Source organism: Grosmannia clavigera, assembly GCF_000143105.1.
Source record: "Grosmannia clavigera kw1407 unplaced genomic scaffold GCSC_173, whole genome shotgun sequence".
Taxonomy (NCBI): Eukaryota; Fungi; Ascomycota; class Sordariomycetes; order Ophiostomatales; family Ophiostomataceae; genus Leptographium; species Leptographium clavigerum.
Genome location: NW_014040765.1, coordinates 819,359 through 835,244, shown reverse-complemented (window position 1 = coordinate 835,244; position 15,886 = coordinate 819,359). Strand labels below are relative to the sequence as shown.

At 55.7% G+C, this 15,886-nt stretch overlaps 5 protein-coding genes across 5 annotated transcripts; 2 read left to right on the top strand and 3 right to left on the bottom strand.

Annotated features, from left to right (window-relative positions):
* Nucleotides 1-2,623: 2,623 nt before the first annotated feature.
* Nucleotides 2,624-5,437, top strand: CMQ_7641 (c2h2 transcription factor; the record flags this gene model as incomplete). Its single annotated transcript, XM_014314646.1, has 3 exons — nt 2,624-2,678; nt 2,741-4,061; nt 4,144-5,437. The coding sequence occupies 3 exons, from the start codon at nt 2,624-2,626 to the stop codon at nt 5,435-5,437; spliced, it is 2,670 nt and encodes an 889-aa protein (XP_014170121.1).
* Nucleotides 5,438-6,368: 931 nt separating this feature from the next.
* CMQ_7320 (uncharacterized protein) lies at nt 6,369-7,516 on the bottom strand (the record flags this gene model as incomplete). The annotated part of the gene is made up of 3 exons (XM_014314325.1): nt 6,369-6,759; nt 6,821-7,363; nt 7,434-7,516. 3 exons carry the CDS (start codon nt 7,514-7,516, stop codon nt 6,369-6,371), a joined length of 1,017 nt encoding a protein of 338 aa, XP_014169800.1.
* Nucleotides 7,517-9,241: 1,725 nt separating this feature from the next.
* On the top strand, nt 9,242-10,524 carry CMQ_7404 (uncharacterized protein; the record flags this gene model as incomplete). The annotated part of the gene is made up of 2 exons (XM_014314409.1): nt 9,242-9,402; nt 9,459-10,524. 2 exons carry the CDS (start codon nt 9,242-9,244, stop codon nt 10,522-10,524), a joined length of 1,227 nt encoding a protein of 408 aa, XP_014169884.1.
* A 626-nt stretch (nt 10,525-11,150) lies between these two features.
* Nucleotides 11,151-13,153, bottom strand: CMQ_7310 (uncharacterized protein; the record flags this gene model as incomplete). Its single annotated transcript, XM_014314315.1, has 3 exons — nt 11,151-11,436; nt 11,557-12,962; nt 13,022-13,153. The coding sequence occupies 3 exons, from the start codon at nt 13,151-13,153 to the stop codon at nt 11,151-11,153; spliced, it is 1,824 nt and encodes a 607-aa protein (XP_014169790.1).
* A 388-nt stretch (nt 13,154-13,541) lies between these two features.
* CMQ_7108 (aldehyde dehydrogenase) lies at nt 13,542-15,449 on the bottom strand (the record flags this gene model as incomplete). The annotated part of the gene is made up of 2 exons (XM_014314113.1): nt 13,542-14,934; nt 15,127-15,449. The coding sequence occupies 2 exons, from the start codon at nt 15,447-15,449 to the stop codon at nt 13,542-13,544; spliced, it is 1,716 nt and encodes a 571-aa protein (XP_014169588.1).
* Between the last annotated feature and the right edge of the window lie 437 nt (nt 15,450-15,886).

The following is a 15,886-nucleotide window of genomic DNA, read 5'->3' as shown; positions in this document are numbered from 1 at the left end:
TGGCTGCCTCCGACAGCACAATCCTTCGTGACCACACCATGTCGCCGCAAGGTGAGATGGTTGACAGCCAATTGAGAGCGGCCAGACGGCAGGGGTTTGGCTGCAAGAGCTACAAGGGTCTGTCGCAACCAGGATGGACGTCTCAAAGAAGTCTGCCGGCCCTGTCTTTCGGCGAGAGCGTCGATTCTGCGTCTGATTTGGATTGTCCGCGAAGAATCCTGTACGAAGCAGCGACAGCTGCAAAGAGCCCTTGCTGTGTGGAATAGGCGCCGGCGGTGCATTGGCCCTTCAATCGGTCTCCCTTGCACAGCCTTCCAACAGCCCAACGCCACAGTGTTTGGACCACGATTGCGCCAATCAAGGGAACTGTGGCAGGCGCGATCAGATGTTCCCCTCGCAAGCGTGGCTCGCCTTTCCTTTGTGTGCCTTCAAGATCCATATTTGTATTCATGCGAGGGCATGTTTTCGGCGACGAAATGACACGTCCGTTAACGAAGGACTGACAGTCCTATTAGATTAGATGTGCGGCTCGGCGACCTGTCCCCAGCAGTCGTAGCCGCGATTCTATTCGCCTGCAGTGATCGCTCAACCGACAAGGCGTTCTTTTGTGGTACAGGAAAAAATGGCCGGCTTCGTGGCGCCAAATATGAGCAACTGTAGAGACCGGTTCCCTCTCCAACAATTCATTGGCCGCCCGTTACTGTACGGCTGTACCTTTTTTTCTCCTGGCGGGCGGACCGTGCCACCTTTTTAGCAAAGAAAGCGACCGTTTTCGCTCCGTAGCGCGTCATGTCCAAGACTGCAAGTAAGTTATCCTCCGTATGTACTGTTGGCAGCGGAAAGGCCGAAGAAGTCCTACATCGTCCTAGCACACTCACCGGCCCCCTGCCATTTGTCAATCCGCCGCCTGTAACGAGTCCTAGATAGTAAGATATATCCGATTGCTCACCAGATGGAGCCAGTGCTGAGGGATACATACTCTGTAGGGAGAAACGGCGCCCCGCCACGATTGAAAGAGGCCTGCGGCTGACCGTCTGCATACATAGTAAGGATATTATTATGGGGCTGAAAGAAACCCCGCCCACTCACACTCACACTCGTTTCAATGTATCCCGGACCTCTACGGGAGAGGCCAGCCACAGTTTGCCAGCAAGCAGCAGGTAAGCAGCAGTCAAACCCTCTTGCTCATTCGACCCTTTTTCTGCCCATGCTGGCGATCTCTCCCTCCCTCCCTAGCGGCGTGGGATGCGGACAGCCACCAGTCGGGGAAGACGACCCAGCAGAATGATGGCGAGTTTCTGAGCAGACGACTTGGCCATGTCCGACCCCTACGAACCACCTTCCAGGACGGATGTAGCAGCCGGTCTGTTCTCTAACCGCTAGGCCTCCCCGAGTGCCCAGCATGGCAACAGACCGCACATTGTCTGTGCAGACAGCAGATGACGGACATGGCGATACGGTTTGCGTCAAAAGCATGAATGCGGATTGGCCTGCTGAGCGGCGTCCCACGTTATCTTGCGCAATTATGGAGACTGGAGGCAGACGGAGCAGATGCATGGGGGTCTGGGTCGACAGGGGAGGCTCGCCCACCTCGGGAGAACAAGGACAACAACCGTTCTAGGCCATCCGCTGCCGGCAAGCAACTTGGGCCCAGTTTCTGCTTGGCATAAGCCGACAATAGGCAGGCCAGCTAGCTGAGGAGCAGATCGAAAAGAAGCCTTTGTGACAATCTTTGCTCACTGCCACGGTCGCTCTCGGAGCAGCCAGACAAAAAGACAAAAAGACAAGACTCCAGAGCAGGCTCTCTTGTCTGGTGTCATGTCCGCTTCTCTTCCGGGGAACAGCGTCTCGCTACCCGAGCACTACAGCAAGGTCTGCAAGGGCCACACGGTCCGGCCACCGACCAGTCTAGCATATCTTCTCCGTATCGATCATCGTTACGCTCAGCCTTGCTGTACAGCCACTGGACAGCTGTACAACGGGTATGTATCTCGATCCCCGCCCTCACTGCAGAACCCATATAGAGTGCAGCTGGCGAAGGGGGATTGAGAGAAAGCGTCGATCTGTATCTGAACCATCCTTTATATTCTTTCCTGCTCGCTCGCCCCTCCATTGCATATCTTCCCGCAGCACTTCCCATACCAAGTTCACTTCTCCTGCATATACTTCCTGCTAGCCGCGCCTTTCTACTACTGAATTGACGGACGACCTGCATAACAAGACGGCGCCTCTGCTCATTTATTAACCCCCCCCCCCCCCCCCCTCGAGTACTTTCTTTTCTTTTTGCATTGTCTTTCCTCTTCTGCCTCTCCATTGTGCACCTTTCGCCCTCTTGCTTCCCCACCATCGGCAGCTCCCCCCCTCCCCCCCCTGCAATCCTGCCGCATCTGCCTTCCAGACGCCTGCCAAATCCGGTTGCTGCATGTCGTACATCACTCCTCCTCTCCATATCACCTCTCCCCATCTTTCTGCTGAAAGAGCAGCTTGGACGGGGCCATACTGCCCCGTCTCTCTCCCCCGCAATATCGGTCTTGCATATCGACGTCCCGGACCAATTGCTGTGTCTATTCGCTACAAACAGCAGACACAAGACGAGCCGTCGACCCTGATCACTGCTGGGACAATGAATGACCCCTTTCACCAAGGATTGACCCCGCAGATATCTTTGGCTTCATATGGTATGTGCTTTTCCTTCGCCTGCTCTCTTGTATTCCCTCAGCGACTGACACATTGGCTTTAGGCCATATTGACACTACACTCGACAACCACCTGCAATCCGTCGCCCGCCAGAATGCCGACACATCCACCCAGGCTGTTCTGCCCTTTTCAAGTCCGGAGACCCGCACCATGATCGTGGCTACCGCTACCAGCAATGCAGAGTCCGTCAGAGGCGTCATCTGTCCTGACTGTCAAAAGCCATACCGGCGCAACTGCGATCTAAAACGGCACCTGAAGACACACACACGTCCTCACAAGTGCCCAGTTAGCAGCTGCAGCTACAGCACCACCGGCTTCCCAACGCCGCAGGAGCTCCTACGCCATAAAGACGACCGCCACTCAAACAAGCCGCCCGAATTCAAATGCCAGTTCGCACCTTGCTCGTACAGGTCCAAACGGGAGTCGAACTGCAAGCAGCACATGGCCAACGTCCACAGCTTGGCCTACAAGTACAGCCGGAAGAGCCACCGTGCCCGTGTTGCGGCTACAATCACGAAACCTGACTCCTGTACCCAAGGTGTCCGCCCTGGGGATACCGATCTGCCATATTTTGACTTCACCCTGTACCCAGACCAAGACCAAGACCAACAGCAGACCACCAACCATCCTTTGACTCCGGCACCCGATGTTGTGTATGGAAATGACGACACCCCCGTTGTCTGTCTGGGCGGAAACATCGCTGATGTCGGTGACGAGAGCGGCTCGAGTGATCAATCGATCGTGTCGAATTCTTTTGTGCCTTGGGAGTCGCCTATGACGCAGCAAGAGGAAATCCACAACATGATCCAGAATGTCGACAGCAATTTTGACCCAACGCAACCTGTCTATGATAGCAACAATTGCTCGCAATCCCAATATCCTCTATCAATTCGGTCGCCATTTATTGATCAGTTGAATACCGCAGACATGTCACCCCCAACCATGTCGCACCCGTCATCGTTATGGTTGCATCCGCTCGAGGCTGTTCAATCTTGTCAGGACCTGCAGCCATACATAAGTGTACCGAGTTTTGTAGACGGCCTGGGATCTGTTGGTGTCATGCAAGCTGCAGGACCCCGGGAATCTTATAGCAATCAGATTGTCTCGCAAGCAACTGAGCGAGTAGTTCTGTGCTCTCCCGTCGACGAGGTCGCTGCCGAAAAACGAAAGCGAGATAGGGACGAAGAGAGCGACGAGGACGACGATGAAGACGACGAGCATCGACGCAAACGACCGAGACCCGATGGCGAAACAGACGACAGCAGTCTCACGTGCCCATTTCGCAAGATGGATTCAAACTATTATAGTCGTGATAGGGATGAACGATACTCATCCTGCTATACACCTCACGTGTATATCTCGACGTTGGTGTGAGCGACCATCCCTGTTTTTTTGTTTCTTTGTTTCTGTCTTTGTGCCTGCCGCTAACAGCCTGCCTATGAATAGTCGACACCTTGGCCGAGCCGCACATGGGCTCTTGGTTACTCCGCGCAGCATCTCCTCGTTCGACGTTCTCGAGGAAGGATACCCACGACCAAGAGCTGGTCTCTGTCGCAAATGCTGGAGGCCGTTTCACGACAGAAACGACTTCGATACCCATGTCACCGCCCCAAATCAATGCGGCAAAGCCTCCCGCGGAAAACGGGAAAAGTACAACGCCATCATCAATGCGTTTTGTGTGCACGGAGATGGTTCTGATGTATCAGTATCTTATAAAGGACGAGATCTGCTACCTGCGCAACCAATCAGACGCAATACAAGATCAACTAGGCGCGATGACCAGTCTCAGGCACAAACCTCCACCGTCCCTCGCCTGTCCGTTGAGTTTGACGCTGCTCGTGGCACTCCGGATATCAAAGAATCACCAACTCAACAAGAGCTGAAAGTTCCACTTCAAACCGCCCACCTCGTGACTAGTGACTTTGTGCCACGCATTGAGTATCAAGGTCTTGAAAGGCGCGTCGAGGACTTGGAGGCGGCCATACAACAAATGACTGCCACAGGCCAAGCACAATCCTCCTCGACAGCACCGAGGTTCGGCCGTCAAAGTGACGGTGACCCAAGGGGCCGAGTCGTTCGTGATATCATCAGCCACAGGCGTCCTATCCGGTCTGCCACCTCTGGGACGGATGAAAGTGCACTGGAGATAGGAAGCCTGGGAGGGTGGATGGAAAGGCAAGAAAGGGTGGAAGAAGATGAGAGGGCGATGCTTGGGACAAATCAAATACCCGGCACCAGTGTCGATGAGTATACCGGCGCCATCCCCGACAACTCAGCTCAAGACCTGGCTGGCATCAGCAGGCCACACCGAACCTCGACCAACCTTTCATCACGTTCAGACACCTCTTCTTTACGTCATGCACCACCTATGGCTCTCCGTAGCGATGCTAGAAGCCAGGTTCCCTCGCGACAGCAACAACAAGTCCAGCCGCAACAGCAGGCGACCTCAAACACGGTTTTGGACTCGGGCTATGGCGGAAGCAGCAAGCCAAAGGCCTCCCAGCAGCCAGATGGCAGCACTGCGCCACCTGCCACGGCCCTTAACCCCGGCACTCCTGACACGGCCCCTTATATCTCCATGGATCGGACAGCCGATTCAGCTCTGACAGAGAACCATGTGGCGGAACTCCCGCAAGGAGGCTATCCGTTTGATGATGGTGTTGAGGGGCCATCCATGTTTGCCGAGATGTTCCTTACAGATACTGAAGGTGAAGTGCTGTTCGACAACTGGCCTGAATAAACAACTTCGTTAATGCTTGGACTCTTGATATGTCACGGGTACATAGAAGACGAGGATGTTTTGATAGATACTGGATTCTAGATCATGTTTCATCTCAAACTCTTAGACTCCAGACTTGCATATTTTAGGTGCAAAACGCTACATAGGCGATTCGGGACAGCCCACTTGTATCTTAACTCAGACACTTCTCATTGTCATGGACTTGTATACTAGAAACCACGTTTCTCTCTATTGCGGTACTAAGCCTCGATCGGCTATTTGGAAACTAGGTCAGGCTATGCGTAAAAGGTGTGCTTAGACGAGGCTACTCAACTATAGATAAGGTTGATTGACGAAACTGTGCAATGGAGAGGCTAAGTATATGCCTAACCTGTAAGCTAGGAAACAGCCAGGGAGCAAAGGCTGTGAAGGCGGGTAGATCGTCTCGCTAATCTACAGAGTAACGAGGACACTGGATCTGCCAGATGATTTTACCAATGCAGCAAGATCGCAGATAACGCAAAGCAAGTGCTATGTCTGTAATTGGCCGCAAAGCTGCATGTTGGGAGAATTTGTATATCGACGTGCTACATGCTGCGTGCAGCGTATAACGAAGACGCAGGGTTGACATTTCCGCCGTCTGACACAACGGGAAGCCAAACAGCTCCAAACAGCTTCCTGCAATGCTCGTATCGAATAAAAAAAGTTATATCCATACAAAGACCCAACACCCACGCCGATCTATCAAGATTCCCTCTCCCATATGTGAAGTGCACAAATATATAAGCCCACCAGTAAAAGTAATGATACAGAAGAGCAACAGGGCTGGTATCATAAAAAATGACTGCATTTCTAGAAGCCAAACAATGGAGGCAGCACCATATATCCTGGTCCAAGACCCTGTTTTCGTTGGGCTCGTATTTCTTCCTCTTTCATCAAGTGTGTCGCGTCCCTAGCTGCTCCGCGCCGCGATATTACCTTCGTGGTCGTCTCCTTCGCAGCGCTCCCGCTCCAGTTTCATATCCATGATCATCGCCAATTCTGGGCAGTAATCGAAAATCTCCTTCCGCTGGGCCTTGTCCTTCCATACTGCATCAGGGAGGTTTTGGCCGCTATTGGCAACGTGGAAGCCCATTGGCTTTTCGACGTAGACACCCTCGACAGCGAGGGCGGTGAGGCCAGAGGTGACCTTCTCACCGGGAAGCACGTACAGGCGACGACCGAACCATTCATCTTCGGGCTCAGAGTTGTTGTACCGAGCCTGGAAGCCGAGAATTCTGCGAATGGCCGCTACCTTGCGGAGCGACAGGCCACCGTTACCGGAAAAGCGGTCGTTGGGGTCCCTGCAAATACATTGTTAGATCAAATCAGAGATTGTGGAAGGAGGAAAAGCACAGAACGTACTTCGGCGCGCCTGCCCAGGCCCATTCAAGCCAGTCATTGAGGCTCTTTGGCGAGTTAGCACAGAGGATGCTGTCTGACTCGTATTTAAGGATCCACTCGACGCCCGGTAGGAACTCGTCGTAGAAGCGCATGTCGGTAAGCATGCGAAATACCATTTCCTTGTTGGTGATGGTCCACGGATCAGGCAGGACGAGAAGATCGAGTTTGCCGATAACCTGCTGGTTCTTGATGGCGTAAGCGCGGTTGAGGCTGTAAACACTCTCTTCGGAGCCAATGAAGACGAAGCGCCACTCGGGTGGGACGACCGAGATCATGTGTAGAATGAGCGGTACGAGGTGAGGCAGGGCGCGCGGTTCAATGATCATAGCCACCTTGGACGCATCAAAATCGGCCCGGGGCTCTTCCGGTACGGTCCAGTCGACTTTCATAGCGGGTACCCGCTGGCGGGCTTCTTGGAGGCGCGAGGTAACGGTCGTGGCAACGGCCGAGACTTGTTCGCGGATCGTGCTTTGGTAGTGGGGAAGGAGGTGCGCGAACCACCATCTGCAGCCTGTTAGAGACGGACGAACGGCCCGGAGGGTCGGAGCGGACTGGGACGAAGAGGACAACTCACGTGAAAACCAGCGAGGCTACTATCATCAACTTGGCCTTCGTGATGCCAAAGGCACCGCCTTGTTGGCTATTGGAGGCGGTCATGATGCACGTAGGACAATAGTCGTGGATGCAGAGATAACGAGCAATATGTTGGAGAAATGCAAGGTATGTATGTATCGAAGAGGCTCGGCCAACGGGACGAGAGGTGTCAGCTAGAAAAAGGAACCATAGAAACAACGTGTTGGCCGTGTTTGATTAGCAAGTTTTTAAGGCAAGTCCAAAACCCCCCCAAACATCGCAGGGCCGTTGGCAAAAATAGATGAAAAGGAACGAGGTGCCGGTGAGGGCGCACGAAAAGAAAAATCAGAATGTGGAAGGACGTATGGTGGCCGTGGCGTCCATTGCCAGTAAGAAGAGGGAGACGGGATAATGCAAATGTTGAAATCGCCAGATGCACGATCGAAAAGGAGAGCGAAAAAGAATGGGCCCGTGGTCTAAGTGGAAGACAAGAGACGAAGAAAGTAGCGTCAACACGCTTGGCCTGCATTAGGCAGGGAGACTGGCGTGCTCGGGGCGTTTAGGTTAGGCGACAGATACCCAGCGGTACTTTGCACTACCTGGTCCGTTCTGTTCCTTCCTTCCACAGCCCTTTCCAAACCCCCACCCACACCTGAAGAATGCACTATGTAAGAGACAACCCCTTATTTCAGAGGGATATGTTCCAGCCACATACCGCGATCTTTCGTCTGGAGGTGATTCGAGACAATAGATGCAGCGGGTGTAGGCATCACTAATGCCAGCGATGTCTGCTGAACTACTAGTATGTACGGAGTATGCACGCAGCAGTCTGCGCCCTCTTTGCGGTCTGGCTGCAGCGACAGGCCATTTTCGTAACTTGGGAGAAATTGTGCCCTAGACGTGTTCGTGTTTCAGTATTTCTAACACACAGCCACACATGCCTGATACGAAGTTGCATCGTATTTGGCGTCCGGAGAAGCTAAGACTCCGCTGCTCCTGTGACTGCCGTCTGCCATGCAGAGGCATTCGTATTCTCTGTTTCGGAGCCAAGACCCGCTGTTGACGACACGGTGTCGCTCTCCATTACGAATAGCTGCCAGGGTCGCCACGACGGCGCCACGCCGCTACCAATCTTTGATTGCTCGTGCCATGATACGAGTGGGGGACTCTGCCATTTGCTGGAGGCGCCACATTCTATCAGGGTTTGATAAGATAGCTCAACCAGGCAAGAGTACTGTAGGATACATGGTGGTACCTGCCCTGTACACGTCCCGGCTATTACCGCCTCCTTTTTATATTTTTCTGGTTTCGGTGATCCCAATGAGATAGACGCCTTTTGTGTTTTTTTGCCAGCCGCAATCCCGTCTTTCTCTTCTCTTCAACCGTCTTCTCCCTGGCCTTGCCTTGCATGGATTGACCGCTGGCATTACGCGGTGCCGAATCGCGCAATCTTCTCATAATCATTTCCGTACTTGTATCTTACCTTTCTCTGCCCTCATTTGACACCGTTTTAGAGCTTGTTGCAACTTAGACACGTTTCCGATCACGACACATTTTCCTTCGTCTCGTTACCTGCGAGCTAACCCCGAGTCATTTCGGGCACTGGCGACAGCGACAGGGACACTTAGCCACCCGATATTGTGGCACAGCTGTCTCTAAGCGAAACATTTGTTTCTGTCGACTCAATATCATACTCTTCTCTTGACACCCGTTTGTCACCGCCGCACGATCGGCGATCTACCCATACCCTCCTCGCCTCGCGGCAGCATCACACATCTACGGTTTCCCTCATACCACACAGCCGGCAACATGCTGTTTGCAGACGAGTCCGGCTGGAAGGAGCGGATCGCAGGGTCCCTCAAGAACTCCAATTTCAACGATATGAAGAACACAGCGTTCATGCTGGTCATGGCTCTATGGGCCAAGACCACACGGCGCATGCGGTTTGCCGGTGGGGTAGTGTTCTTTGTGTACGTTCTGCCTACTTCAGCCTTGCGTGTTACCGTTGCTAATGGTTGTTACTCAGCCTCACCATGGTATATTTCTCGGGTGCACTACGCCAGGCACCAAGCGGCATCGACTACCAGAGCCGTGCCCGGGCGCGGTACAACGAGTCCAAGGTCGGCCTGCTGATTGAGAACCGTTCTTTCCCGGTCCTGGCACCGCTTATGCTGCATTTCATCTCGGTGGTGCCACCCGACTGGCGGTTCCGCTTCATGGGTTCGATCGAGTCGGTCAAGAAGATCAACGAGTCGGTCGCTATCCAGGAGCAAGTGCGGGCGGGCAAGCTGGACCTGACATACATCCCGTCCAACATGACAACGGGAAGCCAGGAGGAGATCAGCCGCTTCCTAACGACGTTGTGGCTGTACGAGACCGTGCTCCAGCCGGCGGAATGGCTGCTGCTCTTCCAGACGGACAGCATTCTGTGTGCCAACTCGCAGAGGAATTTGAACGACTACCTCGAGTATCACTGGATCGGTGCCCCTTGGACCAAGGACAGCCGCTGGGGCGGTAACGGCGGCCTGTCTCTTCGCCGGGTGAGCGCCATGATCGACGTTCTGCGTGAGCAGGTTCGCATAGACGGCAGCGATCCGGAAGACGTCTGGTTGGCTGAGCGTCTGGGTCACCGGCCGAAGTCCAAGGTGGCTAACGGCACTGTGTCGCTGACATTTTCGGGCGAGTCCTTTGAGGGAGCCGAGACCAGGCTGGACAACTTTACGCTCTCCAACGCCAATTCCAGCGAGATCGCCGCTGCTGCCAAGGCTGGCAAGCTGGTTGACGGCGTCGACAACTATCGTGTCGGCTTCTACGAGCCGATGGGCTACCACACCGGCGGCTCGGGCAAATATCTAAACGGTCATGTCTGGGGCACGCCCGAACAGCGGCGCCACATCTGGACCTACTGCCCAGAGGTCAAGATGACCCTGGCCATGGACGCGGCCAAATTCGTGCCGGGCGAATGCGGTGCTGTTTGGAAGCGGACTGTCAACATCCCTGGCGCACATGGCGTTGTGGATGTCGGCTACGGTACCGAAATCATCGATGACATACAGTATCCGGTGCTGCCCCCTGGTCTGTATCCATGGTGAGGCTTTTTATCTATGGTCCAAATTGTACCATTTCATATTACTTGCTTTTGACCCTCTATTGTCTACACCTTCCGCCCGACTGTATAATGGGCGCTTTGGACATATTCTTTTTGGGCATTTCAAGCTCGTTGCAACCTGGATCTTTTTCTTGCGCCGTGCGGCAAAGTCGATATCCGGCCTGTATCAATAGACGCCATAGAGGCTGCGACGAGAGGTAGTGGTGGTTGTTTCTCGTTGCCCGTGTATTTAGCATGGCGGTGAAAAGGCGTTACGACAGAAGATGGATTTATGTTATTAATCTCGACTTATGTTTCCACGAAACTTTTGACTAAGTTGAAAGGGATTTATACTTGCAGGTTGCGTGGATAGCAGGGAACCAACGTGTATTTAATAAGCACAGAAGTTGAATATGAGCAGAGTAGTACAAGCGTTTATGGCCACTGTCTTTTTTGTCTTGCCAATAAGCAAAAAGGTGTGTCATGCGTGCCTTCCCAAAGTCCTGCCAGTTCCTTCCTGTACCGTTAATTCGAGTAGAGAGACGGAAGGGGAGATTTTTAAACGAAGAACACGATAGAACATGGAAACCCAGGACAATTGACATTCCATCCAACCATGGCATCATTGCATCATCTCACCATCTCGCCGACGACCCCGGCGAGCTCGCTGAACAGCACACCCCGGAAGACGGTCTCGCCCATGTCCTGGCCCCAGTGTCCGGCGTCCTGCAGCCGCTGCCGCCAGGCAGACTGCTGTGCGGGCGTGAGGCCGTCCCAGGCGACGGCCGGGCCGTGTTCAGCCTCGCTGTGCGTGACCACCTCGATGGTGTGGTCGGCGTCCTCGCCGCGCAAGAAGAGCACGGGTGGCGCGACGTCGTCGTCGTGGGCGACGTCGCCGCGCAGCAGAGAGGCCACGCTGATGCCGTCATTGTCGATGATGGGCGACTGGCTGCTGCTGCTACTGCTGCTGCTGGCGATAATCTTCTCGGGTCGCAGCCACGAGGTGGGCGACAGCTGGCGTGCGCCCAGCACAGACGGTGCGGCCCCGCGGATCTCGAGCAGGCTCTGTGACACAACGCCAATCAGGACGATCACGACAGCCATGAAGATGTACAGCGACATGCCGGACGGGCCTCGCGACTTGAGCGCCACCACGTAGCGCGACGGCGCGGCGGTTCCCGGCAGCGTCCGCAGCGGGATGTGGTGCACGACGACGGTGTTCTTGACGGACACGCTGGCCAGGCGGATGAAGGCCGAAGGCGAAGAGGTGGCCGAAGCAGTTGGAGCAGACGGCGGGACAAACGGCGACAGGGCCAAGCTCGTCATCTGCAGCTCGTGCACCTGGCGCAGGGTCCGAAACGGATACAGCTTCGCCAGCGCCTCGACGGACCCGACAACCTGCTGCTCGAGCGTGTACAGCGCGATAGTGTTATCGGGCGCGCCGGCGACAGCGACAACGAACTGGGCGTCGCCCAGGCGTCCACCAGGTGTCGCCGGCTGTGTTAGGCCGCGCACGGTCAGCGCCGTCGCCTGGGTCAGGATCGACCGCGGGACGGCAATGTGCACGGTGGTCGTGCGGGCAATGTTGACGGGCTTCGCCTTGCCGCTCCTCTCGCTGACAGGCGCGCTGGCCGGGAGGCTGTTTGGTAGTCGCAGGCCCATCAGCCGTACACCCGTGCGTCTGGGCATGTTGAGGGCCACGAGCACAAACTGTGGCGTCACGTAGCGGAGGGCACGGAAGACCGGCCGCTCGGTGGCACCGCTGGCCACGTCCAGCGGAATGGTATAGGCCAGGACGGGCTTCTCGCTGCCGCCGTCCTTGGCCGCCACGTCGTACAGGAACAGCTCGTGCTCGTTGCAAAAGGCCAGCTGGTACCGATCGACGTCCGTCTGGACGACATCCAGGTCGGTGGCCTCCTTGGGCAGCTGCTCGATGCGACAGCGCACGTGTGGCAGCGCCGAGCTGGGCGTCGAGCCGGACGCTGCCGGAGCCACGTCGAACAGCACGATCTGCGAGGTGCCGGCACGGGCCAGGCCTGTGGCACAGGCGCCCAACTGGGGCAGGGTGCTGCCGTGGCCGTCGGAAAAGGGCGCCGACAAGCGCACAAGGCGCTGGTATGTGTCGTCGGGAAGGTTGGCATGCTCGGCCGGCAAGGGTGCAAAGAACGAGGCGTGTGCCAGCTCGGTGATGTTCCCGGGGGTGTTGGCGTCCTCGGCAGCTGCAGCCGGGACATTTGTGTCAATGCTAAACACGCGGAAGTGCTCGTTCTTGCCCTTCTTCTGGTCCGCCGGACTCGAGTTCACACCAGCAAAGGCGAGCGTCGTTTGGCCAAATCGAGGCCCTGCAGCCAGGCTCGTCACGTTGTCTTCGTCCTTGGAGAGCTCGATCTCGGCGACTGTGGCGAGGCTGCTATTGCTGGCGGACGAGGAATCGAGCACTGTCTGTTTGTGATCAGCCGTGACGTCCTGCTTTATATGCACGTCTTCTCTCTCTCTCTTACAATGCAGTTTCCCACTCCCGTACGACTGGAGCCGCCACCTCCACCGACAACAAGGCGGCCGGCATCCTGCGCGTCAAAGTCGCAGGCATAAAGCGGGTAGGTCAGCTGGGCTTTCGAAGTGCGGATATCCATGACTGCTGGAGGTGCACAAATGAGCAAGGAAAGCTGCCCCCCATCGCAGTTGCTGACGCATTCATTGCAGAAATGGCAGGCGAGGCCACAGTGGCAGAGCTAGTCAGCAGCGCGTTTTTATTGGCCAGAACGACAGGGTGGATCATCGCTTTCAGCCTCGCCAATAAGCAGGTGAATAGACATGCTTTGAACAGCTCAGAGTCTATTTTTATCATTTCCCATTTCCTAACGTGCTTTGCATCCTCTAAATAGCAATCCAGGGTCTTATATACGATTGGCACGATGATATACATCTGCGAACAGTTTCGCATACGGGTATAATCCTTCATGGCAATGGCCAGCACTACGAAGCCTCCAGAGGCACGTCCATAAACCAGCTGGAAACACTTCAGCTCGCCTCCATGTTGATGTGGATGCTCTTCGACGTGCTGTACACCGCCAGGCCGGCCTCGCCGAGTTCCCGGCCGATACCAGACTGCTTGACACCGCCAAACGGCACGCGGAAGTCAATGTCATTGCTGCTGTTGATCCACACCATGCCAGCAACGATCTCACGGGACACGCGGTGAGCCCGGGTCAGGTTGCGGGTGAAGACGGCAGCACCTAGGCCGTACGTTGAGTCGTTGGCCATTTCCAAAGCTTCCTCCTCAGTCTCAAACTTGGCAATAGCCACACAAGGTCCGAAGATCTCCTCGCGGAAAATGGTCATGTTCGGCGTCACATCTGTGAACACGGTCGGCTCGACGAAGAAGCCCTTGTTTGTGTGGCCATCGTGTGCCAACGGGCCGCCCTTGGGACGACCGCCCATAACAAGGGTGGCGCCCTCGTCCTGGCCGACCTGGACGAACCGGAGCACGTTCTCATACTGGGCACGGGTGACCTGGGGACCCTGGAAGGTATCCTCGTGGAAGGGGTCACCGACGATGGAGACCTCGGAGACGGCGGCCTTAAACAGCTCGACGAAGCGGTCATGAACGGAAGAGTGGACGAGGATGCGCGACGTGGCCGTGCAGATCTGGCCCTGGTTGTACATGATGCCCGAGTGGGCCCAAGTGGCAGCCAGGTCGAGATCAGCGTCTGAGAAGACGAGCAGCGGCGACTTGCCACCGGTCTCAAGTGTGACGTTCTTAAGGTTGCTGGCGGCCATCTTCATGATCTCTCGACCGGTGGCCGTGCTGCCGGTAAAGGCGATCTTGTCGACGTCCTCGTGCTGGGAGAGGGCGGCACCGGCCTCACGGCCGTAGCCGTTGATAACGTTGATAACGCCGGGCGGGAAGCCAGCCTCCTTGATGAGCTTGGTCATGTACAGCATCGACAGCGGGGTCTGCTCGGCCAGCTTGAGCACGATGGTGTTGCCGCAGGCGAGAGCCGGACCCAGCTTCCAGGCGGCCATCTCGAGGGGGAAGTTCCAGGGGATGATCTGGCCACAAACGCCCAGCGGCTCGTGGACGGTAAAGGCCATCTTGTTGGGCCCGACGTCGATGACGTTGCCCTGGACCTTGTCGGCCCAGCCGGCATAGTAGCGAAGCGTGTCAACAAACTCAGTCACGCTGTCGTTGAGCGACGTCTTGTACGGCTTGCCGTTGTCAAGCGTCTCGATCGTGGCCAGGATCTCGGCGTTCTTCTCGGCCAGGTCAGCCAGCTTGTACAGCAGCTTGCCGCGCTCGGTGCCCGACAGCTTCTTCCACGACGGGTCGCGGAAGGCCTTGCGGGCCGCCTTGACGGCCGTGTCGACATCCTTGGCCGATGCGGCATAAACAGCGCAGATTTCCTCCTCGGTGCTGGTGTTTCAGTGTCAGCCGGGAATTTTGTCTTGCGTCCGGGGACGTGGGATGACGTGGGATGTCCGATGCAGGATGCGGGATGTAGGATTCGAAATTGTGGGATGCGTGATGCAGACAATGCGGGATGAGGGGTCGGGGATTTGGGGCTACGAGGAGAAAAAAGGGGAAAAGAAAATTACGAGAACTTACGTGGGGTTGATGGTCACGACCGTGTCGCCCGTGCTGCTCTTGACATATTCATTGTTGATGAACAGGCCCTGCGGCTGCAACCAGGTCTGGCCGTTTGGTGCAGTGATCTCAACCTCAAGGCCGGTCGGCAATGTTGCGGTGGAATACCGCTGCAGAGAGGCACCCGTCCGGTTGAGCTGAGCCCTAGGCGAGAAGGACGACTGTCTAGAAACAGCGCTAAACGCCCTGTGGCTTGGGGCACATCTGGGGGAAGCAGCGAGCACTCGGGGAAGACGTGCAAGTCTGCGAGATGAGGGGAATTTGGAGAAAACGGAGAACGACATTTGGAGAAGGGCGAGATTGCTTTGGGGAAAGGGAAGAAAGCATTGTTCGCAAAGATCCAAAGATCCAAACCTAGTGGACCTTTTACTTGTTTTTTTCTGCCTTTCTGCTGCTTCCGTTGAGCCATTCTGCCCCATCCCGTCGTCCGAAGGGAAGACTCGACGGACGACTTATTCTACATCGTTCACGACAGCCAGAGCTAAGAGTGCAACGCTGCCATAGGCCAGGGCAGCTTATCGCCCACAATGCTGCAAGCAGGTCGCCGTATGCTGGGAGCTGACCCAGGATTAACCTTCCTGATTGGGGCTGTAGCTTGCGGAGCCTCACAGCCCTGGATCGCCAAGCCTGTACTCCGTACTGATATGTAATCGGCCAAGGTCTGCACAGCTGTGTACGCCGTGTGGACGAGCTTCCTTAAGTCCGAAGACAGCACGGTAAC